This window comes from Mirounga leonina, unplaced genomic scaffold (genome assembly GCF_011800145.1).
Source record: "Mirounga leonina isolate KUSES-001 unplaced genomic scaffold, KU_Mleo_1.0 Mir_129, whole genome shotgun sequence".
Taxonomy (NCBI): domain Eukaryota; kingdom Metazoa; phylum Chordata; class Mammalia; order Carnivora; family Phocidae; genus Mirounga; species Mirounga leonina.
The window spans coordinates 63459574-63486619 of NW_023270323.1; the positions used below are offsets into that span (position 1 = coordinate 63459574).

The 27046-nt window shown below is 38.8% G+C and overlaps 1 protein-coding gene across 1 annotated transcript in view; it reads right to left on the reverse strand.

Moving 5' to 3' along the window:
- LOC118010165 (cytosolic beta-glucosidase-like) overlaps positions 1-27046 on the reverse strand; it is a 105026-nt gene that overhangs the window by 40038 nt on the left and 37942 nt on the right. Inside the window, 4 exon segments of the mRNA XM_035004360.1 lie at positions 2709-2732; positions 22789-22888; positions 23615-23730; positions 23733-24401. Of these exon segments, the coding sequence (XP_034860251.1) occupies positions 2709-2732; positions 22789-22888; positions 23615-23730; positions 23733-24401 (909 nt within the window).

Here is a 27046-nt window from a genome sequence, read left to right on the forward strand (position 1 = left end):
CGTTGGAGGCAAAGTTACAGTGAAATGGTCACAAGGTGTTCCATTACCATGAAAAGGAAAGGAAAATCTCTGAACTCTAGTTTTTAAACCATGCTTCATGGAACCAGAGCATCCTAGTCCTTTTCTCTCTCTGTGTCTCACTTCATCCTCCTTTAGATGGCTCCATATGATGTCATTTACGTAATGACACCTCAAATTTTCATTTGAAGCTTTTAAAAATGTGTAAAACTGCATCTAAGATTATAATGAATGGGTTAGATGTTTAAAGATATAAATAAAATTGAAGACTTTGCCCTGTATATTAGAATAAGTATTGTTTCTAAGTACTTTCTGGGGATTGATAGGGGAAATGACATTCATTTATTATAATGGCTATTATTTTCTTAAAACACATGCTAAACAGGAAAACTGCAAGAGGATGTTCAAATAACATAAACAGACAGCTCACAGAAGAAATTCAAATAACTGATAATAAAACATTTGGTCTTCTCTGAAATTAAATTAAATATAAATGAAAACAAAAACACATGCAGATAGATAGATAGATAGATCTCATGTCAAATTAGCAAAGTGTGTGTTGCATGTATGTGCCTGTTTTAAAGACAGTACTCAGTATTGGTGAAGATGTGACTAAATAGGTATCCTAACAAGAATTAAGGAAAAAAAGTTAATTTTTAGAAATCAATTTGAAAATATATAATGAAACACATTAAAGTGCATAATTTTGATCCAGTAATTTTCTATCTAGAACTGTACCCTAAAGACATAAACAGAAGCTGGGTATAAAAGATATTCTCCAATAAATAAATAAACTAAATTAAAATTAAAGGTATTCTCCAAAGATTTATCATGATTTTAGATAAGCTGCAGTGTGAGCACATGCATCTAATTCTCCCAATCCTCATATTGCTATAGAATATTTCAAAATACACATATTAGTGATTCTCAGCATTTTCTGTACATGAGAATCTCCTGGGGAACTTGTAAAATCCCCATTGCCCAGGCCACACCCTGGACACTTCAATTAGAATCTCTCCATTGCAGCATTATTCACAACAGCCAAGACATGGAAACAACCTAAGTGTCCATCTACAGATGAATGGATAAAGAAGATGTGGTGTACATATATAACGAAATTATCATTCAGCTCTGAGAAAAAAATGAAACCCTGCCAATTGCAACAACATGGATGGACTTCAGGGCATTATGCTAAGTGAGATAAGTCAGACAAAGAAAAACAAATATTGTATGATCTCACTTATATGTGGAACCTAAAAAAAGCCAAACTCATAGAAACAATAGAATGGTGGTTGCCAGGACATGTGGGGTGAGGGGAATGGGGAGATGTTGGTCAGAGGGCACAAACTTGTAGTTACAAGATAAGTAAGTTCTAGGGATCTAATGCATAGCATGGTAACCATATAAACAATACTGTATTACATACTTGAAAGTTCTTAAGAGTAGAACTTAAATGTTCTCACCTAAAAAAAAAAAAAAGTAATTACATGAGTTGATGGAGGTGTTAATTAACCCTATTGTGGTGATCATTTCATAATATATACATACATCTAATCATCACCTTGTGTACCTTACAATTATACAATGTTATCCATCAATTACACCTCAATAAAGTCAGAAAAAATAAATTAGAATCACTATCTGAGATGAGGATGTTAACTAAAAAAAAAAGATTATTTTCACTGGGGGTGGAATCCAGGTGTCAGTATTTGTTAAATCTCACTAGTGTTACAGGCAAGATTAAGAAGCAGTGCTCCAAACCTTTGCTCTCAAGAGAGCAAAAACTAGACTATTAACAAGGAGTGATGTAGGGGCGCCTGGGTGGCTCAGTCGGTTAAGCATCTGCTTTCAGCTTGGGTCCCGATCTCAGGGTCCTGGGATGGAGCTCCCCACTCAGGGGACAGTCCGCTGCTCTCTCTCCCTCTGCCTGCCCCTCTCCCCAACTCGTGGTCTCTTTCTCTCTCTCTCTTTCAAATAAATAAATAAAATCTTTAAAAAAAAAAAAAAGGAGTGATATAGGAGCAATGTTTTCCCCCTGGTGAGATTATGCAAACTTCCATTTTAATACTTTTAATTTCCCAATTTTTTTGCTTTTCCAGCTAAGATCCTTTAAAAATCCTTGCATACAATACTAACTGAACACTCTAGGCCCTGCTGGCAAATCATTCTTAGTGACTTTAAAGCAATGGCTTGGGAAAGCTGTCTCCCTCATGAGCTCCTTCTGTACTATATCCCTTACGCAGAATACATTAATCTGAACTACATTTGGAGAACATATTTTTAATCTGGATTAATTTTAAGGTCAACAAATGAAAAGAAAGCACATACAAAGAGACTTTGGCCAGTGGAAGAAGTAACGAAGTCCCCAGACTATATAGCAAAGGAATATTTTTTAAGGACTGTTCAAGTGTCTTGTATATTTACTAATATAGTATGAAATCAAACATTAAATATCTGGGGCTGTAAATCTACTCAGGGTCAAGGTGGCTCCCAATGTTCTGTTAAATAGCCTAAGGAAGCATATTAATCCCTCAGATCACTGTGATAACAGGTGGATCAGTGACTACAGCAGATATTACCTACATAAAGAGGTTCCAACACACTTGTTTCTGAAGTGTGTGAAAGAGAGAGAGGCCATATCCATGTGACAGCTGATGTAGGAAAAGACGTTAGGGTTCAGAGGCAATGGCCAAGAAAGAATTCTTGAAACGTCTTTGGTGCAAAAAGGTGGTTTTATGAAAGCATGGGGACAGGACCCGTGGGCTGAAGGAGCTGCACTGGGGTCATGAGGAGAGGCCAGTTATATACTTTCAAGTTGGGAGGGGGTTAAGGATAGGGTTAAGTCTCCCAGGTATTTTGGAAAAAAGGTTTCCAGGATCCTGAGGGGGCTAACTATTGTTAGGAAAGGTCATTTATTACTGATTGTAAAAACTCAGTCATGAGACCCTTCAGATGTATAACAGTGGGTCCTATGCTTCAGGGATGATTGCCAACATGTATCTTAGGGGGTAGAGATAAGGGAAATTTCCAAAGGAATTTTGATATGTTAAAGTATCTGGCTTACCGGATCCTGGGGGTTGGGCCAAGATTGCCTTTTGCCCTTAGCAAAGTATTAACACCGAGGCAGCTGTGTCCCTGGAGGAATGTCACTCTGCCTGTTTCAAAGACTTGTCAATGAGCTGTAGATAGTAAGGAAATTTAATAATTTTTCTTCTGACATCAACAGCCAACTTCATGTTACTGACAGAGGCCAGAGAATTCAAACCAAAATGTTAGGTCATTATGTGATATCCAGATGAAACCACCCAAACTGTTCCATTCAGATGTTTATTTATTTATGTTCTCTACTGTGTGGAAGGAGGTTTCCAAGTCAAACACTTTGTGATTGATTGGGGCAGATCTGACTTTAAAGAATTAAGTGTGCTTACTTATAATTCCGTAAAGTCTCTACTTTATAATTCATGTTTTTGTCATTGGTGAAAATCACAGAGATCCAATTCTAATGCAAAAATATTTATCTTGACAAAGTTTGATTAAATAAAGCCAACACATGTCATCCTGAGCTCAGAATTCCTATTAAACTTTCAAAACCAGAAGAGAAGTGAGCCAAAGAAAAGAAACTTGCCTATGCTAGAATCTTTTATGTCACAAAAGCAAAGCCAGAGCTCCAACTGGGGGACAAAAGTAGGACTTGGCTATGAAGTGGTATTCTGCACCATGTCCGTACTGCTGGGCATAAGGTTAAGTGTGACCAGTAGGTTGGCGATATTCTGGGACTTCATAACTTCAGACTGCTCTAATGTGAAGGATGGGAGAATTACATTAGGGCCTTGGCTAAAACTCTCTGAAATTCACAGAATTTAGGATTGGAAGATGATCATGTCCAGACAGCAGCTGTGCCTTATATATTTCTGTATCCTCCATGGAAGCAAGTGCACTGTGGGTACTCAATAAATATTAGGCGATTGCACACACTTGTGGAATGACCCTCCCACATGGGGCAGACAACCTCTCAACAGCGTCTTTGACAGATGGGCATCTGGCATCTGCTTCCACGCCATCTATTGACAAGTATCCAATGGTCTCCTGAGGACGTTCATTCCCTTATTCAGCCCCACTAATTGTTAGAAAGCTCTGTCTTAATGTTAAACTGAAACTTGCTTTCATGTAATGGGCCCCCACTGGCCTGAGTTCTGCCCTCTCCAACAACACAAAATGAATCTTTTTAGTCTTGTACCTGATAGTTCTTTAACAGTTTAACAAAAACTAAAAGCCCTCTCCCTGTTATGAGATCATCCTAGACATTATCCTCTGGGTATGATTTAGATTGTTAATGTTAATGCTCAATGGTGCCAAGGACGGAAGATAATATTCCAGACAAAATTAAGAGTGATGCTATTATACCTTATAATCAGGAGATCTGACACTGTGAATACAAGTAAGGCAGATTTTTAAACAACTACAACACATATGTTTGCTTCCATGAAGCATATTCAATAATGTATACCAGGCTTCTAGTCTTGACTCCTTCCAAATTTCATTTCTGAACCAGGAATCTGATCATGTCACTTCCTTGCCTAATATTCTTCAATGATTCCCATGACTTTCATTCAATCAACAAAAATTAATATTGAGTTCCTATTATGTGCCAGGAACTATGCTATGTCCTGGGGGTGGAGGCAGGGGCAGAAATGATCAGGGAAGCATGGTCCCTTCTCTCATCAAGCTTATAGCCTATGGAGATGTGTCAGGAAACCATTAAACAACTAAGAAATACAATTTTGGATAAAGAAAACAGGTAGAAACTGATTGGAAATGAAGGTCATACATTAGTCAGATCCTCAGGGAAAGCCTCTGTGAGGAGGTGAAATTTAAGCTAAGGCCTGTTTGATGAAAATAAACAAACCACCATAAAAGTAGCAGCAAGCTTGTTTTTGCGCTCTCCCCTAATGAGCTTTTTGTCATCTGCAAATTGGAAATGCATTCCCTCAACTCTTTACCCAAATCATTGATGAAAATGTTGCCTGGGACAGGCTCAAGAAGGGAAGTTTAGGCACCTAAGGGAGTTTCCTGCTAGACTGTCTCATGCAACGTCTAATTGCAAGGACTTTGCAAAGCAAATAATAGGCTTTTAAGATTTCAAAAGCAGGGTAGAGTTTGTCCCCTACCAAATTCCCATAAACAACAAAGGGGACATTGCACTGCCTCTTGTGGGGTTGTTTTCCTCTCCAGCAAAGCCACCTAAGGAGTACCAAAGGAACTTTCCATGAACACATTTCAATGTATTGGCACTTGTAGTGCTAGCCTCAGTGGGAGGCTCACAGCATGGCACCTCAGCCCAATGCCATTCAAGCTTCCTTACCCAGAGCAAAGACATATATGTCTCCCTGGACAGCTTGCCTTCTCCAGTAGCATATTGCTGAGTTAGCAGATGACGTCTGGTAGGAGTCTGTGCTGTATACGTGTCTACATAGGAGGAGCTTGAGGGACGTGTTCTGGACAATAACACTTCCATACGGTATCACTTGACCCTGCCTCTGGTCCTCTGTGACCTGGAAAAGAAAGGAAGCCTACACATCTTCCCTGTGTTCCTCATTTGCAACGTATTATCTCTGAAGAAGACACATTTTTTTTTCCCAACCCCTGCCTTTAGCTGGGAAGATCTCATGTGAATTCTAAGCACAAATCTTTGATTTAGATTACAGCTGCTAACCTGTTAAGCACACTCATTCACCCAAACTCTTGATATCCTGCGGGTTTTCTTAGTTTGGGTCCCCTGCATACAGGGTGACTGCTCTGATCATGCAAGTTCTACTTTGAGAAAGTATGGAGGACACCCTTGAAATAAAGTGATTATAGATTTGCTTAGTCTTTGCGACCATTTCCCAGAAAATGTAATGTTTTAAGGAAAGGGAACCTCATTCTAAATGGTACAAAGACACCAGGTGGGCTAGCTGAAGGCCTGCTTCATAAACTCCCATGTAAGAAATGCCTTTCAAACATGAGCTACTCAAGGATATTCAGTGCAGCACTGTTTGTAAAAGTGAAAAAAAAAAAAATATATCCATCATCTGGACTCCAAATATCTGTCAGCAGGAGAACAGAAAAATAAATGTGGTGTGTTCACATATCAGAATACCATAGATCCATTAAAAAGAATGAGTTAAAGCTAAAAGTATAAACATGGTAAATCTTAAAGAATGTATTGTTGAAAATGGATAAGTATATTGTGAAGCTATTATGTAAATGGTATAACGCACAAAACAATATACAAATGGGTTATGGATACATACATTTGTAACAAGATGTGTATCTAGTGCACAAGCGGACACACATCAACTTCAGGATCTGGGTTATCTAAGGTCAGGGAGGGAGCAAAGGGGATTTGGACAGGAAGGGTACAAAGGGGTTTCACCAGGGTCAATTTTATTTATTTTTTTAATGTGAAATACATGTGGCAAAATATGAACATTTGTTAAATCTGGGTCACAGTTACATGGATACCTGTATTTTTCTGTATGTTTGAAATAACTTTTTTTTAAGTGAAAGAGAAAGGCAGTTAAGCTTCATTTCCCCAAAGGAGCTACTATGTTGCTTCCCCTCTGATAATGAGATCCCTATTATTCAGCGGCTTTCCAATTTTTCTTTTTTTAGCAACAGAGTCTTCCTTTCAAATGAAAATTTTTATGGATTCCTAATATATACAACGAATAAAAACTGAGGTGCCCTGGAACCCCACTTTCTCACCCTCCCTCTATACAAACTTACAGTCCCCAAAGATATCTCCATGGAACCCAAGACTCCACAGAGCACAACTTGAAATCACAGATGTAACTTTTGGTGAGTCCCCTTTGACCTGGATGCCAGGATGCTTCGAGCTAGTTTCCAAGCTTTATGTCAACAATCTATGGTCAGAATGTTTGCATTCTTCCCCTTTTCCCTCCCTCTTCAGCTTTATTAGCTGGTATTTCTTTTTATCTAGAGCCTGAATATAATAAAATGACCAATCTTCAATAATTGACAAAACTTAATACTTCTCAACAAGTTTAAACTGGCATTTCTTAACTCTCCTTTCTACCATCATTTTCAATAACAGATTTAACAGTGCTTGTGTTAACCAAAAGATATTTTAAAAAATAGAAACACGAAGAGAATTTTTTCAAGAAGCAAATCTCCCTTAAATAAAAGGAAAGTAATAAAAGACTTCAGGTGAATGCAATTACACATATTTATAAGAGAATACAGCATTAGTAATGTCAAAAGTCAACAAAATAAAATACATCATATAAACACCCTTCAACTACTGACCAACACAAATATTTAATATGACATTTTTGTGACTAAAGATGTATCAGTACGGAACGCTAGTAAAGATATTTAAACTTCAATTTTGTTAATGTCCTTAAGTTTTAGCATTATATTTATATTAACATATATTCATTTGTTCTGCCACATGGTCTTATACTATACTTAGGAAAATGTCACATTTTGTTAAAGAAGCCTATTCAATAAAATATTGCAATTGACCATTCTGATACACCAAAGTTCAAACCCATGGTTCCCAAACAATTCAAAATAGCCCTATAATGCAAATATGGTTTGTTAAACATGAAACATGTTTGTGGTAGCTAAATAGATGTAAGTTTGGTGTAGCTAAAGAAACAGTGATGGTGATACCATTGAGTTGCTGGCTTTCAATATATGTCTATATAATGAGAAAAAATAACTTTGGGGTAAAATTACACACAATAGCATGAAACTTACCTTATCAAATGAAGGACAGCTACCTAGTGAGTTGAGTCTCAGAGAAATCACAGGATTATAGTAGAATGCTAATTGTTGCTTTCTGGCTATGCACCCAGGCTTCCTATCCTTACCTAGTGCTCGCCCTGACATTACCAAGGAAGACTTCTACATTTTGACAGGAGCACCCTAGCCAATACTGCCTTCACACCAGGGCCAAGAGTTGCCTGGTCTTGGAAAGCAAAATGAAATCTTCACCAGTTATTTTTCCCTTGGCCTTGCTCTCCCTTTAAGGGGGACAATCAGCCTCCTTCTATTGCCACTGTTGAACTCATGAAGCAAGTGCTGAGGATGTCAGCTGGGATGTGAAGGACATCATGGAAGAGAAGACTGTTGTGTTGGAAGAGGGATTTCAGGGCAAGGCAGGGATTTAAAGGCAGGCAGAATGAGACCAGACAGAGGGAAACCAATGAATATTATGTCCTATGGTGATCAATTAAACAACTAAAGTCAATCAGCTTGCCTGAAAATGAACCATATTAACTGAGATCACAAAGGGACAATAATAGTGATAATTTTTTGAGGGGACTATTTTTAAGTCAAGTCAGTTGTTAAGCCATCTTTTAAAGCAGTATATGACCTTATTTGGGGCGGGGGGGTTGAGATGAGGGGGAGAGAACGTGGGAAGTTCAAAAGACCACAGAAATGATAAAATGCATGGTGAAGTTTTCATCAGGAAGGTTATAAAGCCTAAAAAGTCCAATGAAAATAAGTCTCAAACATGATTGGATAAGAGTAAAGGTTGATGAAACACCAAGATAGATTGATTACTAATGTCAGTTGTGATGTCCATCTCTAGAAATCCATAGGAAAAGAACAGACAACCCTCAAGGCTAGATTTAGTTACTCATCTGCACAAAATCAGATGGGATGACCAACATTATGACCTTGTGATAAAAAATATGCAAACAGGGCCTTGTATAGAGTATTATTTAAGGATCTTTAAGGACTAATTCTAGAATTTCCAACAGGCAAGAATTCAACACATTGGGTTTGAGAATTGATATCAGACCCGTGTGAAGCGAATCCATCTGGCAAATGGCCAGTTTATCTGTAGGGCAGAATTTGAGTTCCAACAACATACAATAAACTCTTTATTAGTCTGACAGTCAGGAAGTAGAGTGCTCCAGCTAATCAAATATTTTTTGTTAATTGTTACCACATGCAGAAGGATTACAAATTTTTAAAGAATGAGAATAAATTAAAATACACTTAACACTGAAACTAAACTGATTATAATTTAATCTTTCTCTAATTATTCAGAATGCATTTCAGGGTCATCAAGAGAAGCATAAATTATCAGTGCTTGATGACTGTGCAGGAAGTCACAGTTTTTCTAAAATCCTGGTTAATAGATGCTGGATAACAAAGAATTCACTGCAATAGTTATCATTTGGGGGATTTATATGCTAGGCATTTTTCTAGGATATGAAGTATGTCATTAATCCTCACCAAAAATAAAATTTCACAAATGACGAACTGATATTCATAGAGTCAGGATAACAGGTCCAAGGTTACACAGCACGAAAGGGTGTCAGAGCCAGGTTTTGAATGCAGAACTATTTGTCTTTAAAGAATATGCTCTTTCGGGGCTCCTGGGTGGCTCAGTCGTTAAGTGTCTGCCTTCAGCTCAGGTCCTGATCCCAGGGCCCTGGGATTGAGCCCCGCATTGGGCTCTCTGCTCGGTGGAAAGCCTGCTTCTCCCTCTCCCACTCCCCTTGCTTGTGTTCCCTCTCTCGCCGTGTCTCTCTCTATCAAATAAATAAATAAATAAAATCTTTAAAAAAAAAAAAGAATATGCTCTTTCACTGTGTCAAATATGCAAATCCTTGTTGTATAGAAGTATTCATAAAAAGTGCTGCCTGTCTGTACAAAACTTACTCACAATGGGTCATGCCGTTTGTTCTCCCAGAAATGCTGAAGGATATTTCTGAGTCACTCTTGACATTACTATCATACATTCATGAGGGCAGCAAACGTTGGCCATGAAATATTTTTGAAGTTTCTTTTTTAAATAAAAGGCCAACTGTTCATTCAAAGGATCAACAACATAGACTGAACATCTTTGGAAGAATAACGTTTTAAGAAGGCTAAACCAGCATGGCCCCAGCCACAGAACAAAATGATCTACCAATAAAGATATACACACTTCATATACACTCATGTACTCCCATTTTATGCAGTGATCTAATTTTTGTGTTATTTTGCTTATTTTTTTAAAGATTTTATTTATTTGACAGAGAGAGACACAGCAAGAGAGAGAACACAAGCAGAGGGAGTGGGAGAGGGAGAAAGCAGGCCTCCCGAGGAGCAGGGAGCCCGATGCGGGGCTCGATGCCAGGACCCTGGGATCATGACCTGAGCCGAAGGCAGACGCTTAACGACTGAGCCACCCAGATGCCCCGTTTTTTGCTTATTTTTAACTATAAAACATATTTGACTTGATTATTAGTCATGAAACAATGTGGCCATTTAAAATTATTGAAGACTTTAGGCTGGGTTTAAACCCACTAAAGAAATGAATTCCACTTGTTAGGCGAGAAAAAGTTATTGCACCAACAGATGGAAGGCATCCCTCCTCCCATCATCTACATTTGTCCCAAGCTCATTAATGTTTTCCCTTGAAACATTTATGGCTTCTTGTTCACCTTCACTCACCAGCGCCAATTAAAATTCTTCAAGGTTCAAATGCCTTTTCTCCCTCCACCCGTAATGGTTTCACTTATCTCTAAAGCAGGTGTGATTCCTATAATGGAATTTCACAAACAAGGGGGGAAATGTGGCTGAACTTTAGAATGGTACAAAATAATCTCAGGCCATGATACTGTTTCATTAGCTAATCTCATTCACACACAGGAGACTTTGCTGTTGCTGAGATGACCCTATTCAGGGAGACAGGCCTCCTTCTCCTCCTCTGCACATAGCATTTCCAGATAAGCCTCAAGAATTTCTTTCTATTCTGAAAGAAACTACTTTCATCTCCAGCACCAGGCTGATATTTTCATTGTATTGAAGAAAATCCTACCTAAACAGTAACTTGGGGTAAAAGGAACCCTGATTGGCGTAAACTCTGTGTTCAAAATTTCCAAATGGAAGAGGAGATTTCCCAGCTATGAAGTCTCTGCAGAATTATGGTGGGAAGGTAATTTTGAAAATGGCTGCAACCTTATCCTCTTTCTAATTCAGGATCTCACCCAGACACAACAGTTTCATGCTCAAGTCAAATTTAAGGAAAGTGAGAAATCACTGCACTGCCTGACTGAATTAAATTATGCATTTATGGCGAAGCTTAACTGTCTTAAAACTTGATAGATTAGGTGGGGCTTGCCATGATCGTGTTTTGAAAGGTGATTCTACTACTTGTGATCGTAAGTGCCGAACTCTTGTTCAGCTGGGGATTTTATTCTAATGCTCTGGACTGATTTGTTCATTCTATTTCCTCTCTGAGATTTTATGTTCTCTACAGTAACTTTGTTAAACTTGAATCTGGGTGACCCTTCTGACTCTGAACTCCAAGGGATAACTTTCTCAGGGCAGGAAAAGTAAGGTTCGTTTTCAATATGAGTGAATAGAAGAGGAAACTCCCAGACTGAAGGTCAAGAAAATGTGACCCGGAACCTGAATCAATATCGACAGAAACAGTTCATTGAAGAGTAAGGTCTTATTTTATGTTCAGCTAAGAAAGGTGTTCACATTTCAAATTAAGGAGCTAAATGAGAAGAATGAAGAAAGTTAAAAAAAAATATGTTAATTATAATTCCTTAGACTTAATTCTATAGCCGAAGAAATTATTGAGAGTTCTAAGAAAATATGATCCTTGACATACCTGAGTCGAAAGGATATTTAGAGGGTCACAAAATTCTTAAACTGGAAGGATCCCAAAAGAATAGCTAGTTCAACCCTTTTCTTTTTCTAATGAAGGAACTGAGGCACAGAGGAGTTAAGTGTATTTATATACAGATTTTAAAAACCTTCAGCATAGATTTCAATTACTGTCTCAGCAAAACCAAATTTAGTATCAAAAGGGTATAATTAGCACCTATGCATAATACCGAAGCATGAAAATTATTCTCATAATAGCAAAAACAATCCACTATTTCTTTAAATAAGCAAAATGGTGGTATAAATCTAATATTTTGTTCTAATTCCCAGGAGTTATTCAGTTTTCCTGTTTGTTTAGATTCAATTTCCTAATCAACCATTACGCATTTACCAACCGGCTACTGAATGCTAAGTATATAGCTCAAAACACTTCAAAATTGAATTCTGGTCAAATTTTGTCATTCAAAAATGGTAAATAAAATCTTTATACACGGGGCACCTGGGTGGCTCAGTCGTTAAGCGTCTGCCTTCGGCTCAGGTCATGATTCCAAAGTCCTGGGATGGAGCCCCGCATCGGGCTCCCTGCTCGGCAGGAAGCCTGCTTCTCCCTCTCCCACTCCCCCTGCTTGTGTTCCCTCTCTCGCTGTCTCTCTCTCTATCAAATAAATAAAATCTTTAAAAAAAAAAAATCTTTATACACAATGATCCTGTCTATGAGTGCTTGTACATTTATATAACTTCCATTTCTTCTGAAGACGGTTTTCCTCCTTACTTCCAAGGATTATAATGGGTCTTTAAGACTCAAAATATCTCTCAACTCCCATCTATTCAACTGTCTTTTTTTTTTTTTTTAAGATTTTATTTATTTATTTGACAGAGAGAGACATAGCGAGAGAGGGAACACAAGCAGGGGGACTGGGAGAGGGAGAAGAAGGCTTCCCGCTGAGCAGGGAGCCCGACTCAGGGCTCAAACCCAGGACTCTGGGATCATGACCTGAGCCAAAGGCAGACACTTAACGACCGAGCCACCCAGGCGCCCCTATTCAACTGTCTTATTCAACCTGCACTTAATTGCAACAAGGCTGCAATTGCACAAGGAGCCCATGAATCAGTTATGGCACCAATTTTTAATGTCCTTATTCATAAAATCGCTGATTTTCTTCTACACAGAGGCAGGCCTGCTATTGAAAAAATAATACAGGATGTAGTTAACCAGTTATTCACCCAATCTGGGAGGGCTGACACACACAATATTTACGTCACTGTAGAGCGACTGACCAGCATAAGTAACATCAAAGTTATAAATAGGTAAGATAAGAGCACAGAGAGAAAGGTTATGAAACTGTGAAATTAGCACTGCTTATAGTCTAATTACCAACACTGCAAATGCAGACACTCATTTCTTTGTGCACCCAGAGCTAATCCTCACTGATGAACTCACAAGACCTTGATTTACAAAACATAATGTCAATGTATTAATTTATAATGGGGAATATTCCTTTCTAAGCCCTGGGAAACTCATGTGAAGCTTCCTGAGTAGAAATGGCTAACACCTGGCCATCCACTTCTCCCTATTCTTTCCATGAACCCACAGGTATCCAATAGAATCTTTATTAATACCATTATTAATTTTATTAACATTCCTGGCAATCACACGAAGATAAATTTTACTAGCCTTGTTCCAAAGCAGTGCCTTTTCATTCTCAAGATAACTAAAGGTAGGTAGTAATCAGGTAGTAATCAGGTTATTTCGGAGATCAGGAAATAAGAGCTAATGTAAGCAGATGCTTGAGGACCACTTCACCTTGGCCCCCGGGAAAACCTGAGAAGTTCACCTTCTCTCAATTCCAACAGCTCTCTCATCACCTGAATATTCCACCATTGCGCTCTCCTGAAACAGGTTAAAAAAAAATCATTATCTCTTTAAACCCATGTTTTAATTTCCTTTGGATATATACCCAGAAGTGGAATTGCTTCATCATATGCTAGTTCTATTTGTAATTTTTTGAGGAACCTCCCTACTGTTCTCCATAGTGGCTGAACCAACTTGCATTCTTGCCAACAGCGCATAAGAGTTCTATTATCTCTATATCCTTGCCAAGATGACAGCCAACAGATAAGCACTCCTATGTTTATTGCAGCATTACTCCCAATAACCTAAGATATGGACACAATCTAAGTGTCCACCAACAGATGAATGGATAAAGAGGGTGATGTGTGTGTGTACAATGAAATATTATTCTGCCAAATCTTGCCATCTGCCACAACAGGGATGGAACTTGAGGGCATTATGCTAAGTGAAATAAATCAGAGAAAGATAACTACTGTATGATATCACTTATATGTGAAATCAAAAAAGGCCAAACTCATAAAAACAGAACAGAATGGTGGTCACCAGTGGGTGGAGGGTGAGCGAATTGGGGATATGTTGTTTAAAAGTACAAACTGGGAATTCATAATAAATAAGTTCTGGAGAGCTAATGCACATCAGAGTGATTATAGCCAACAATACTGTATTATAAACTTCAAAGTTGCTAAGAAACTAAATCTCAATTGTACCCAGCACAAAAAAAGAAATAATTATGTAACATAATAGCAAACACTACGGTGGGAATCATATTACAATATATAAATACATCAAATTAACATGTTGTACACTTCAAACTTACAAAATATTATATGTCAAATATATTTCATTTGAAAATCATTATCAAATCCTTCCTCTTTTTTTCACCTTTTTCAAGATTCCACTGAGTCTACCCTTCATATTGGAAAAGTAGATTTTCTCCAGATAAATTATGCCTCAATTATTTTACAGGTCTCTTTTACAGTTATAAAAATAAAACTGAGCTTCTGTTTGCTGCCACATCACACAAAAACTACTGGACAGATTGTCAAAAAAATGGAGAAGGTAAGTTTGAGATAATCTGAATATTTTTTAGAAGGCTTTATAGTAGTCTTAAAATTCACCAGGCCTGAGGTAGTGGGGAACCTTAAGTAATTATCCCCTCAGAACAGGTGGAGCTGAATTAAAAAGAAGCTCAAAGGCATGTCCATCTGTAGGGGCACAGCATAAGTATTAGAATGCTTCTGAAGGAGAAGATAAAGAGTGGTTTTCAGTCACAAAGCACAAGGGCAGATTCTCTGAGTTGTGATTGAGATGCTTCTCACTTGGGCAACTCCATGGAGCCTATTCCCATGAAGCAGATGCATCAGGTTCTGTTTCTAAGAGGGTGTATCTGCTAAATGGTCAATGTCCCTAATCATATCAGTATGTGCCTCACCCGGGTAAGCCTGGCCACGTAGCTTAACAACCACCACGTGTGTGTGTGGTTCTGAGTGTGTGTGTGTGTGTGTGTATGAGAGATTCTGTGTTACAACCCACACCCGGGTAAGCCTGGCCAAGTAGCTTAACAACCACCACGTGTGTGTGTGTGTGTGTGTGTGTGAGAGAGAGAGTTTTGAGTGTTACCAAGCTCTACACCAGTCATTTGGTCATAGCACGTGTTCTCTAAAACCCCTAAACAATTAAACCATCACAGCAGTTTAGCAATGTGCAGAAAAATAAAACCATAGAATCTGGGAATTGCAGATGTTGAAAGCAACTGGATAATGAGCACCAATCCCTTCTCTTTACAGTGGAGAATACTGAGGTCCAGAGTGTGGGTTTTGACCAGAGTGACAGATGTCCTTACAAGTGTAAAGTAAATGTGTCAATATGAATAAAATATCCAATAGTTTAAGGTATTCAGAGCACACAGGGACATAAATTGTCTCATTTTATTTCACAACTGACTTTGGGTTAGGCAGAATAGTAATTAGCATTGGTCCCATTTAACAGGTAAGGAAGATGACATTCAGAGTCCTAACGGTAACTGGCCCAAAGGCACATTACTAGAACACAGGACTTTGTCTTCACTCTCCAAGCCCTGCAGACTTTTTACTCTGCCATGCTTTATATGAATAGAACGTAAAGGTAAGTGTGCCACTGAACAGAAGGAGGGGAGAAAAAAATCAGGGAAGGTCATCTGGCATCTCTCTGTTTAAGGTGAATTCTGTAATCTCTGGCTTCTGAGTTGTCTGTGGTTTGACTGTGTAGGTTGGTGGACCACAAATATATTGAAAATTGTTTTTTTCATGACTTTTCAAATTCCACAAGTCTGTACCCTAGCACACACTAACAATTCTTGTGCACAGCCTTCTAATCTTGTTCTTTCTTCTCTGTTCCGACCTTGACTAGCTGTCATCCGGTTCAGCCAGAAGCAACAGTACCCAGTGGATCTGATATCCCACCCCACACGTATCCAAAACTGTGAGCGATCTGTGAACTATGAGATGAACTGCTTCATTGGGGCTAAGTTGACAAAGGTTTACTTTAAGAAGCAATAAAGCAATAGATAGGGAGTGGAAATCTATATTCAGGTACTTGGGTCTCGATTCTGAGCCTGAGATGGATTTTTAATTGGTTAGTTTTTCTAAAAGGTCAGTGTATTAACCTTTGAGATCTTTCCTTAATTCTTAGGATTTTTTAAATGCACATTTAGAAAAACACAGGTGCTTAACACATTTTGTCCAGTTAAATGGGCCTCTGTGATCTGAAATTGACATAGGCAGGTGGCTGCCAGGTCTGCACTACTTCGGGAAATGGATGTATTTCTCCTTTACTGGCTCTCCATGGGAAGAAGAGGAAAGGGGAGGGAGGATGCTGACAGACAACAGCAGGGTGATTCTGTGCTCAGCATCTTGTCTTGGTGGTACACCCAAGCTGCAAGATTTATAACCTTCTTGTTACAATGCATCAGTTTCAACACTTTCAGTGAAGTCTTCAATAACTTCGATGACATCTTGCTGAGGGGTTTTGTCATTAAAAGCCTAAAGCTGGTCATTAACAAACCTTCTCTGCAATCATCTACTGCTGTGCTAACTCAGGCATGGATCTGACTGGAAAGTTGGGCTGGCTCAGAAACTTTCCAGAAGTCTGCTTTCTTTCTTTCTTTCTTTCTTTTTTTTCCCCCTCTATGGGGTATATTTCTTTAGGGAAAGAAAATACAGTCTCCAATTATTTAATCATTTATTTCTCATTACCCATTGGCTAACTCATCTCTGACAGACACAACCAAATTCAACAAATGTGTAGAACACCTACTGCATGACAGAATAGGTAGTCAGGGCTGAAGATAAAATCATGAAAAAGACACAGTTCCAGCACAGAAGGGTCCACAACCCCCTTCAAAAATTAGCCACCATTTACAGAATCCTTTGTAATGTGCCAGACTCTATATTTAGGCTTTATAAGCATTACCTTCTTCACTTTTCACCACTTTTTAGAAGACAGATGGTCTTATTATCCCCATTTTAAAGATTAGATGGCTGAAGTATTGTCTGTTTAAGAATTATCCCAGGGCGCCTGGGTGGCTCAGTTGGTTAAGCGACTGCCTTCGGCTCAGGTCATGATCCTGGAGTCCCTGGATCAAGTCCCACATCGGGCTCCCTGCTCGGCGGGGAGTCTGCTTCTCCCTCTGACCCTCCCCCCTCTCATGTGCTCTCTCATTCTCTCTCAAATAAATAAATAAAATCTTTAAAAAAAAAAAAGAAAAGAATTATCCCAAAATTATTGAGCTTGTGGGTGGTAGAACCATGTTTCAAACCCATGTCTTGTCTGACCTCCAGCAAGTTCACATACTCCAAACAACAGGATTTGGGCCGGGAAGAAGGCAAAGGCCATGGCATTCCAGGCTGAGGAAAGATCATGTGCCAAGTGAAAGGCAGGCCCATGCTGGGCACATCCTCAGGCACATGAGGAACACGTATGTGCCTTTCAGGAGAATTTAGGTCATGGCTGGAGTATTACCCATTGGGAGTAACCTCCCCTGCTTCACACACTTCCTCACCTCCTCGGCAACATTCAGATTACTGAGGCATCTATTTGTGTATGTTTACATATGAACTTAAACTTGTCTGCCGGCTCTGGAGCAGCAAGGACTGGTGGAAATTCTATGAATATAATAGAGATTCATATGATGTGACAAAGGCTTAACTCTTTGAAGATCACTGCTTTCTGAACTTCTGCAAAAAATTCATGTGGCCGAGCAATTCCAGCTACCCAGTTGCTTGATGGTTATTTCTGCTGCCAATGATTTAATTTTTCACCTAATCTGGCAACCTCTCTGATGGAAATAGTGAATGGAGGGAGGCCGTTGCTGCTTTCTACTCCACAGGAGTCAACTGTAGATAGCGAGAGGGCCAAAGTTACAACATTCATTCAGGGGTTCCCCAAAAAGAATGATGGAGAAACCTGCAGATGTGGAGGAATATTCTGCTATAACTTAAATACTTGGTGGAAAATTAAAAAAAAAAAAGTCTTGGGATGACATTTTTAAAATAACAAGTTAAATAATTTGGGGTGATAAATATATCCTTAAGAGTACACATTTTGTAATAACAATAATTATTGCCATTGGTTGAGAGCCTACTGTGTGCCAGGCAATTGCTGGTTGGGGGTGATTACATATTAGCTCATTAAATGGAATCTTTACAACAACTCTGTCAGGGGAAAGTGTTAATCCACTTTTATAGATGAACAAACTGAGAGTTTGGGAGGTTGAACAATTTGTCAAAGGCCCCTCATCGAATAATTCACAGAGCTGAAATGTAAGCCTAGTTATATGTTATAGCAAGTTTTTCGTGTCTCTCCTGTGTTGCTTTTCTCTTATCTATATCTACATTAACTAAGACACAACCTATTTAAAGGCATTTAAATAATGCAATGATTAAAAAGGCATTAGCTGATTTCTCTTTTTTTTCTTGAAATGACATTTTTCTTTTTTTTTTTTTTCCTTCCCAAAAGGAAATAGAAACATTAGCTTACTCTTTACTGCTCAATTAATTGCTGTGGGATTGTACCTGAAGAGATCAGTAAGACCTCCAGGCGGATGTCATTGATCCAACTCTAGTGTCATTCTGTGCCTGTCCGTATGTGTGATGTTAGAGAGAAGGCTTTGTTTGTGGGGATCACAAAGCCATCATCCATCTGACTCCCTGGGTTCTGGCCAGCTCTCACCTGCAGCGCTTCCCACGAATGTCTTCCTTGGCCTGTTATTATTTTTAATTCCGCACAGGGTGTTTCTTACTAGTAAAGTTCTTGCCAATCAAGATCATCAGCACTACCTCAAAGGAGTCTCAGGAAATTGATTAGTAAATTAAGCTCCACTCTCCTGACGAAAGGCAGGATAGGGGGCGTCTGAGCGGTGTCCAAGGTCATAGGACCTATTGGCTCCTGCAGGGGCAGCATGGAGCCCTTTTTTTTTTTTGTTAATTTTTTTATTGTTATGTTAATCCCCATACATTACATCATTAGTTTTAGATGTAGTGTTCCATGATTCATTGTTTGTGCATAACATCCAGTGCTCCATGCAGAACGTGCCCTCCTCAATACCCATCACCAGGCTAACCCATCCTCCCACACCCCTCCCCTCTAGAACCCTCAGTTTGTTTTCAGAGTCCATCGTCTCTCATGGTTCGTCTACCCCTACGTTTTCCCCCCCTTCATTCCTCCCCTCCTGCTACCTTTTTTTTTTTTTCTTAACATATATTGCATTATTTGTTTCAGAGGTACAGATCTGAGATTCAACAGTCTTGCACAATTCACAGCGCTTACCAGAGCACATACCCTCCCCAGTGTCTATCACCCAGTCACCCCATCCCTCCCACCCCACTCCCCACTCCAGCAACCCTCAGTTTGTTTCCTGAGATTAAGAATTCCTCATATCAGTGAGGTCATATGATACATGTCTTTCTCTGTTTGACTTATTTCGCTCAGCATAATACCCTCCAGTTCCATCCACGTCCTTGCAAATGGCAAGATCTCATTCCTTTTGGTGGCTGCATAATATTCCATTGTATATATATACCACATCTTCTTTATCCATTCATCTGTCGATGGACATCTTGGCTCTTTCCACAGTTTGACTATTGTGGACATTGCTGCTATAAACATCGGGGTGCACATACCCTTTCGGATCCCTACTTTTGTATCTTTGGGGTAAATACCCAGTAGTGCAATTGCTGGATCATATGGTCGCTCTATTTTCAACTTTTTGAGGAACCTCCATACTGTTTTCCAGCAAAGGAAACAGTCAACAAAGACAAAAGACAGCCGATAGAATGGGAGAAGATATTTGCAAATGACATATCAGATAAAGGGCTAGTATCCAAAATCTATAAAGAACTCATCAAACTCAACGCCCAAAGAACAAAGAATCCAATCAAGAAATGGGCAGAAGACATGAATAGACATTTTTCCAAAGAAGACATCCAAATGGCCAACAGACACATGAAAAAGTGCTCAATATCGCTCGGCATCAGGGAAATCCAAATCAAAACCTCAATGAGATACCACCTCACACCAGTCAGAATGGCTAAAATTAACAAGTCAGGAAATGACAGATGTTGGCGGGGATGCGGAGAAAGGGGAACCCTCCTACACTGTTGTGGGAATGCAAGCTGGTGCAGCATGGAGCCCTTTTGAAGAATCTATGCAAGTTCTGAGTACCAAGGATGAGGAAAAGGTTCTGTATGGTATGACAAGCAACCACGCTGAGTCAGAAAGCCCTGAACTCACAGACCTCATCAAACACCAAAATAGTAGTAGCAGCATTCTGCTTGGTTCCAGGAAATATTAGTCACTTTGTGATCCTGAACAAATGACTTAGCTAGCCTCTCTGAAACTCAGTCTTCTCATCTGTATAATAGGAGCAATGACCTCATCTCACTGCTTTGAAAATGAAGTGATATGATGGTATCAGTTAACACTCTTTTTGTTCCAAGTGATAGAAAACCAATCAAATTCAGGTGAAGCAGAAAGAGCATTTCATTGTAAGTAAAAGTAATGTCTCTCAAGATCATGCATGCAGCTGGGTCTGAGGAAAAACTGGAATTAGAAGCTCTAGTCACACCCTAAAGCTCTCCCTGTTTCTTGTCTCCACTTCCCTCGATGCACCTGCAGCTCCCCTTCACACTACTCCTTAGCTTCCGTGGCAGAACACAGCCACCAATGGCTTACAAAGCTACATTCCCCTGCCCAACCTAGGCTAAGAGACAAAGTGATTGGCCCAAATTCTAAATCTTGGTGAAGAACTGGAATTGGCTCAGATCATGTCATGTGCCTACATTTAAACCAACCAACTCTGTGTTAACAATGAGGGGTATTCTACTTACATGGTTGTCCCTGTGGTAAGCCTGAGGATAAAAAGAGGTGGATATTTCTTGAAGAAAAGGGAATAATTACTAGAAAAGAGTTTCACCAAGATTAAATAATTGGTGTCTACTATAACAATATATAAGAAATTGCTATCACTATACCCACTCCAGAAGAGATAACATGTATCTTTTTTTGTCAATAAGTAGATTTCTGCACATTTGAAAGGCTACATTTTTAAAATGTAAAGCAAATATAATATTATGTGCTAATTACAATGAATATAGATCATCTAATGTTAAAAATCAGAAGAGAACATACATACTGTGAACAATTAATGTTTTAAGTGCATGGTATCTTTTTCCATCTGTTTAAAGACACTATTGAAATTCAACAAGTAGAAAAAGAGAATTTTGTTTTTAATCCTATCTCCTCTCCTGCCCCTCAGAAACTCAAATCTTCTCACATTTTCCACTTTCACTTTCAATTACTTTTCTAAGTTTAAGTTGTCTTAGTTTGTGGGTCGACTACCTTTTTTTTACTGTTAAAGATCTAAGGGACTGTATTAAAATACTTAAAACTATTTCAAAGAACAATGAAATGCCATTATGTTAGTACTGAACAGAGTACCATGCTGGAAATGAAGAAAGTCAGTTTCTATTTTTCTCTCTTTTCCCAAAATACACAGAACAATTTTGGACAAGTCATTTGTGGTCCTTGTACCATCCATAAATCTGCCTGTTGGTTACTAGCTTACTTTCCTCTTGGAATGAAGCTGGGAACATCAATGGATGAACTATGAATAGGGCCATTTACAGGGAGAAGGGGGAGTGGAATCTCGGAAAACCAGACATTTCCTTTTTTTTCTTTTTTTTTTAATCAGAAAGTGAATTCTTACCTAGAGAAAGAATTTCATTTGGTTCAAATCATAGGAATCCAATTGCTCTCTGCCAATAAACTCCAAGCCAGGGTGAGGGATTGAGTACAATATATTTTAGGTTTGGGAAGGAGACCATTTTGTGTCACTTTCCAGAATTCCTCTGGCTGATTTCAGTATATTACTGATTAATTTTGAATAGAATAATTCTAGGACCTTTCAAATAGAATGATGAGAGAGAAGTGTGCCTACCATGGTAAAAAAAGGAAATTGAAAGTCTCATTTTTGCATTGGATTTTGTTTCTGTGTCTATGGTTCCTTTATAGGGAGGAGAAATTAAATTTACAAAGCAATAGTGTTCCAAGTAGATGCTGGAATGGGGAAATTAACTGGTGTCAAAATATGTGTTACCAGTTAAAGATTATTCTTTCACATTTGTTTTCAAATATGAAAAGAATTCCATGGGGAAAGAGCAGTTGTCAGAATAATAACCTTATCTTGAAATAAAATTCACAGATTCTATATGACAAAAACATGTTCCTAAATGGCACTGTTTGGTTGCAGCTTAAATGAAACATACAGTGATGGAAGACTCATTTTAGGCCAAAACTCATCGAAGGCCATTTTAATGTTTATTGCATAAATGCTTAATTTTGATCCTTTAAAAAATTCTGTCAATTCATTTCTTGATAGTTCGGTTATTAAAATATGTAAACAGGCATGATGCAGTTGTTCAGTGCTAATCTTTTTGTAATAACTAATGTTCTCTTTCAACAGCCACCACCCTCTGTTCATGTCACCTTCACCCAGGAGTCACAAAATATGGAAGACAGTCTCTTACTTGATTAAATTTTAGGAGATTGAAGCTAGGCCAAAATCCTCACCTTCCTCTTTCCTAAATACTTTTTCTCCTCTCTCTTAATTACATGGTTTTACACTGATTTACATGAATTTCAGCTTTCAAAATCATTGATCTTTGCTGAATGCAAATAGACACATGGGAAAATTATATTAAGTTTGCACAATTGATCTTTCATCATTTCAAATGGTATCTTTGAACAGTTCCTGAAATGTCTGAAATACTCCCAGAGCTGAGTGTCATCAAGAGATGCAGGGTCACCCTGGGGAAACCCATTCTCAGTGATGTAAATTACAGGGTTATTATACGTATCCTGGAACAAGAGAGTGGAATTTTTATTCCAAACAGATGTAAAAAAAAAAAAAAAAAAAAAGACTCATAAAATCAGGTGCTTTACCCTCTATCTTCTCTAAGCTACAACCCAAAACTAGTTTTCATCAAATTGCACTGACCCTATTAACTTAATTTTCCACGCACTGACCTTTTATGACTAACAATGGAAAAGCAAAACTGTGCAAATGTCCATGAAGACAGTCAAATGATTCTTGTCATAATGAGAAGACAGAAATATCTTTCTTCCATCAGCATCTGCTGATTGTCACTACTCTTTAACCCCTTGGTCCCACCAACAGCTACACTCTCTATCCCCCCACAGCAAGGGTCCTAAAAATCATTAACTTAAAATTTTAATTTCAGCTACCTGGACTCCATCCAGATAGCAGAGGCCCAAAAAGGATCCAGCTATTTCAGTCCTTAATATGCCTTTTAATAATTACAGTTGTGACATCAGCCTGGAAAATATGTCCAAGCTATTCCTATGCCCACAACTGACTTTAGCAGAGAATCCCAACTTTAATCATGGTATTGAAGCCCCCTATCAGCTAGTTACTTCTCACCAATTTAAATCCTAATCTCTCTTCCCAAGCCAACAAATGTATAACCTACTGCCTAAAATCATTCTTTTTCCAAGTTCACACATATGTCTGTCTTCCCATTTCTACATATTTGGGTATACATGAACAGAAACAATGTGTTTTACCTTAATGTACTGCAGTACCTCACATATTCCCCATGGCACCACATAGATCCAATCCAAACTTGTTATCCAAGTTGGGTCTGGAAAAACTTGAATCTCCACATCCTGGAAAAAAACCAGTTCTCCTGGTACTTGACTAAGTGAGTTGTATAATATTGCACAGCAAAGAAACCAGCAGTGCCTTTAATCATTCTCTTCTCTTCTTCTGTAAATTCTGGAAACCTTGATGATGGATAGCCTTGCTTTTTACTCATGAAGGCAATCTGGGACTTGACAACTTCCGGATAATCACCATCAGTAAATACGGGTTTAGCAAAGAAATTCAAGCAGAAAGCAAGGGCTCTTTTAGCAGCTCCCTGGTCAGACACTGAGTTGGGATCTGCCGGTTCCACCCAGGTAGCAAAAATTGCTAGGGACACCACGCCCTTCTGCTCTTTTCGGAATAAGGAATCGTAGCTGTGCCAGGATCTGGCATGAGCTTTAATCTAATTATAAGCTGCCTGATAACTTCCAGTTCCAAAATGAGGTACACCAGCAGGATATATTCCAAAATCATATGCCAGCAGGGCAAAAACATTAGGCTCATTTATGGTGATCCACCGCTGGACTGGATCTCCAAAAGTACCGAAGCAAAACCGAGCATATTTATCAAAGGATTCAATGATTGCCTCTGACAACCAACCTCCTTTGTCTTCTAAGGCCTGAGGCAAATCATAGTGGTAGAGGGTCGCTATGGGCGTAACCCCATTAGTTAACAAATCATCAATGATCTTGTTGTAACAGTCAATTCCTAAGAGAAAAACAAAAGGGAAGTACTTGAAGAAAAGTTATTTCTAGAACACTAACAGTAAGTAAAGACGAGGAAAGGATCAGGAATAATTTCCTAAATAACTTTATCCAAAATAAGGATTTGTTACTTCCTACATATCATCAATTAAAGTTTGGAAGGAAACATTCAAAATTCCAAGGAAGAATCGGGGGGTCGGGGGTATGTCAGAAGACATGGAACACATATGTTCTGACAGGGATACATTTGGGCAAGTTGCTACCACATAAATTTGTGTTATGGCCACACTTAGTGAATTTATTTTGTTTGTATGCTTGATTTGTCTCTTAACCCCACTAGAATACAAGCTTCATAATAGCTGGTGCCTTATCTAATTCACTTCTGGTTCCCCAAATCCTGGAACAATACCAGGAGTTCAGTAGATACTCAATAAATATTAGTTGAATGAATGAATGGTTCTCAGTGGTATTAAATATAAAGTAACAGAATCGATGGCTGCCTAGGTGCTTCTCCAGATATATCACTCTTATAAGTCTAAAAAGGAGACCCACTGAGCATGAATAAGAGCTCCCAGAATGTGGGTTACAAGGGCAGTTGGCCAGAGGCTTGGCATGTTAAGGAACATGGTTGGGGACTTTGCTTCAAGATCCTGACGTAGTCCATGAGAATGCATAGCCACCCTTCGCTCTCAGCTAATTCTGCAGCACAGCAAGTGTGTTGGAGAATTTTTAGGGTTGAGGCAGAGTTCAGAGAAACGTTATTAACTTAGAGATACTCTGCCTCAGAAACCAATGCCAAGAAGATGTTGGGTCCAACCTAATAATGACTCCTAACTGGAAGAGACTTACTGGGGAGAGACCAGTATTAGTGCATCATGTGATTTTTATGTCTAAGATTATGGAAGAAACTGAAGCTCAGGAGAGAGAAGCTATCCTATTTTGACATTGTTTCCTGGATAATAATTGTAAATTCATATGTAGAACTGTGTTGCTTTCAAAGTTTGTCTAGAAGTAGGGTCCCTTCCTCTCTCTTTTTTTAACTTAGTATCCTCCAATTAAAAAATAATTCAGACATTTAGATTAGTTTCATTAAATCGTTAATTTATTCATCCCTCAAATACACATGTATAGAGAAGCTACTATATGCTGGACTTACAAACATATGTAAGATATATACTGTCCTTGCCTAAGGGAGCTTCAATTTTAATAGGGACTACAAATAAATTCATAAACAATTATAATACAGTATTATATTGGTAAAGATAAAGTGCAGAATACCATTTAAGCATAGGATAAGGAGTACCCATTCCAAACTGAGAATATTTGCAAATCCATTTTGAAAGCAATATAGCATCATGATTTCTTTTTTTTAAAAAAAAGATTTTATTTATTTATTTGACAGAGAGAGACACAGTGAGAGAGGGAACACAAAGCAGGGGGAGAGGGAGAGGCAGAGGGAGAAGCAGGCTTCCCGCTGAGCAGGGAGCCCGATGCAGAGGGAGCCCAGTGTGGAAGGAGCCCAATCCCAGGACCCTGGGATCATGACCTGAGCCAAAGGCAGATGCTTAACGACTGACCCACCCAGGTGACCCAGCATCATGATTTCAAAAATGAACTACAGCAACAGGCTACCTAAATTCTACCCCAATTCCTTCACCTACTTCAGTGACCTTAGGCAAGTTACTTTATCCCTCTGAATTATCTTTCCCTGTCTGTAAAATGTGGACAATAATAGAAACCTACTTTATAATTTATTCCAAGAGCTTAAAGAGTTGATAAATTGAACATGGTTAGAACAGCTCTTGGCATAAGGTAAGGGCTCAGTACAGGTTAGCTATAATTTTAATAATTACTGTTACTGTTGTCATTAGTGACATCTAAGCTGACAGTCAAATGATGAATATAAATTACTCATGTAAGGGAAGGAAGAACGAGTGATTCAAGAAGAGAAAAAAGGGAAACAAATACATGAAAGAGCAAAGGAGGTGTGGAAATAAACAAAGACCACCTAAATGTGAGCAGTCTATTTATTCAGAGTTTGCTGTACCAAGGGAGTCAGCCATCATCCATTGCATTTGACAGATACTCAAAAGCTGTCAGGGAAGAGGGAAAGCTTTATAGTGACAAAAAGGAGGGGAAGGAGAAGGCTTCAGTTACCTTCTGATTGGAAGTTTTTGGCACAGGGAGGCTGGAGGTGAGATAACTAGGAGAGGGGCATCCCAAGCAATCACTTTGGGCCACTTACTTGGCTTTCTGTGGCTGGTCCTAAGTTGGAAGCAGGTAGCAGGGGAACAAACCACCACCACCAACAACAAAAAACAGAAAAGTTGGCAGATGTTGATCAAGTTCTGATTATTCTGGACCAATTGCTGCAGAGGCTGTGGTTTGGCTTCCTGGGTTTCTTTTGTGGATCTGAGTTTTATTATCATATATGGCCTGGCCATTGTTTGCTTGTATATTGTAATTTAGCCAAGTATGTCTCTGTCTGGGAACTCTAAGTTCAGTTTAATGAGAATGTATAGCTGAGCAGAGAAAGAATAAGAATGGTAAGAGATAAGCAGGGTAAGCAGAAGCCAAATTATGCAAGGTCATGTGTTATCTATCTATCTATCTATCTATCTATCTATCTATCTATCTATCTATCTATCT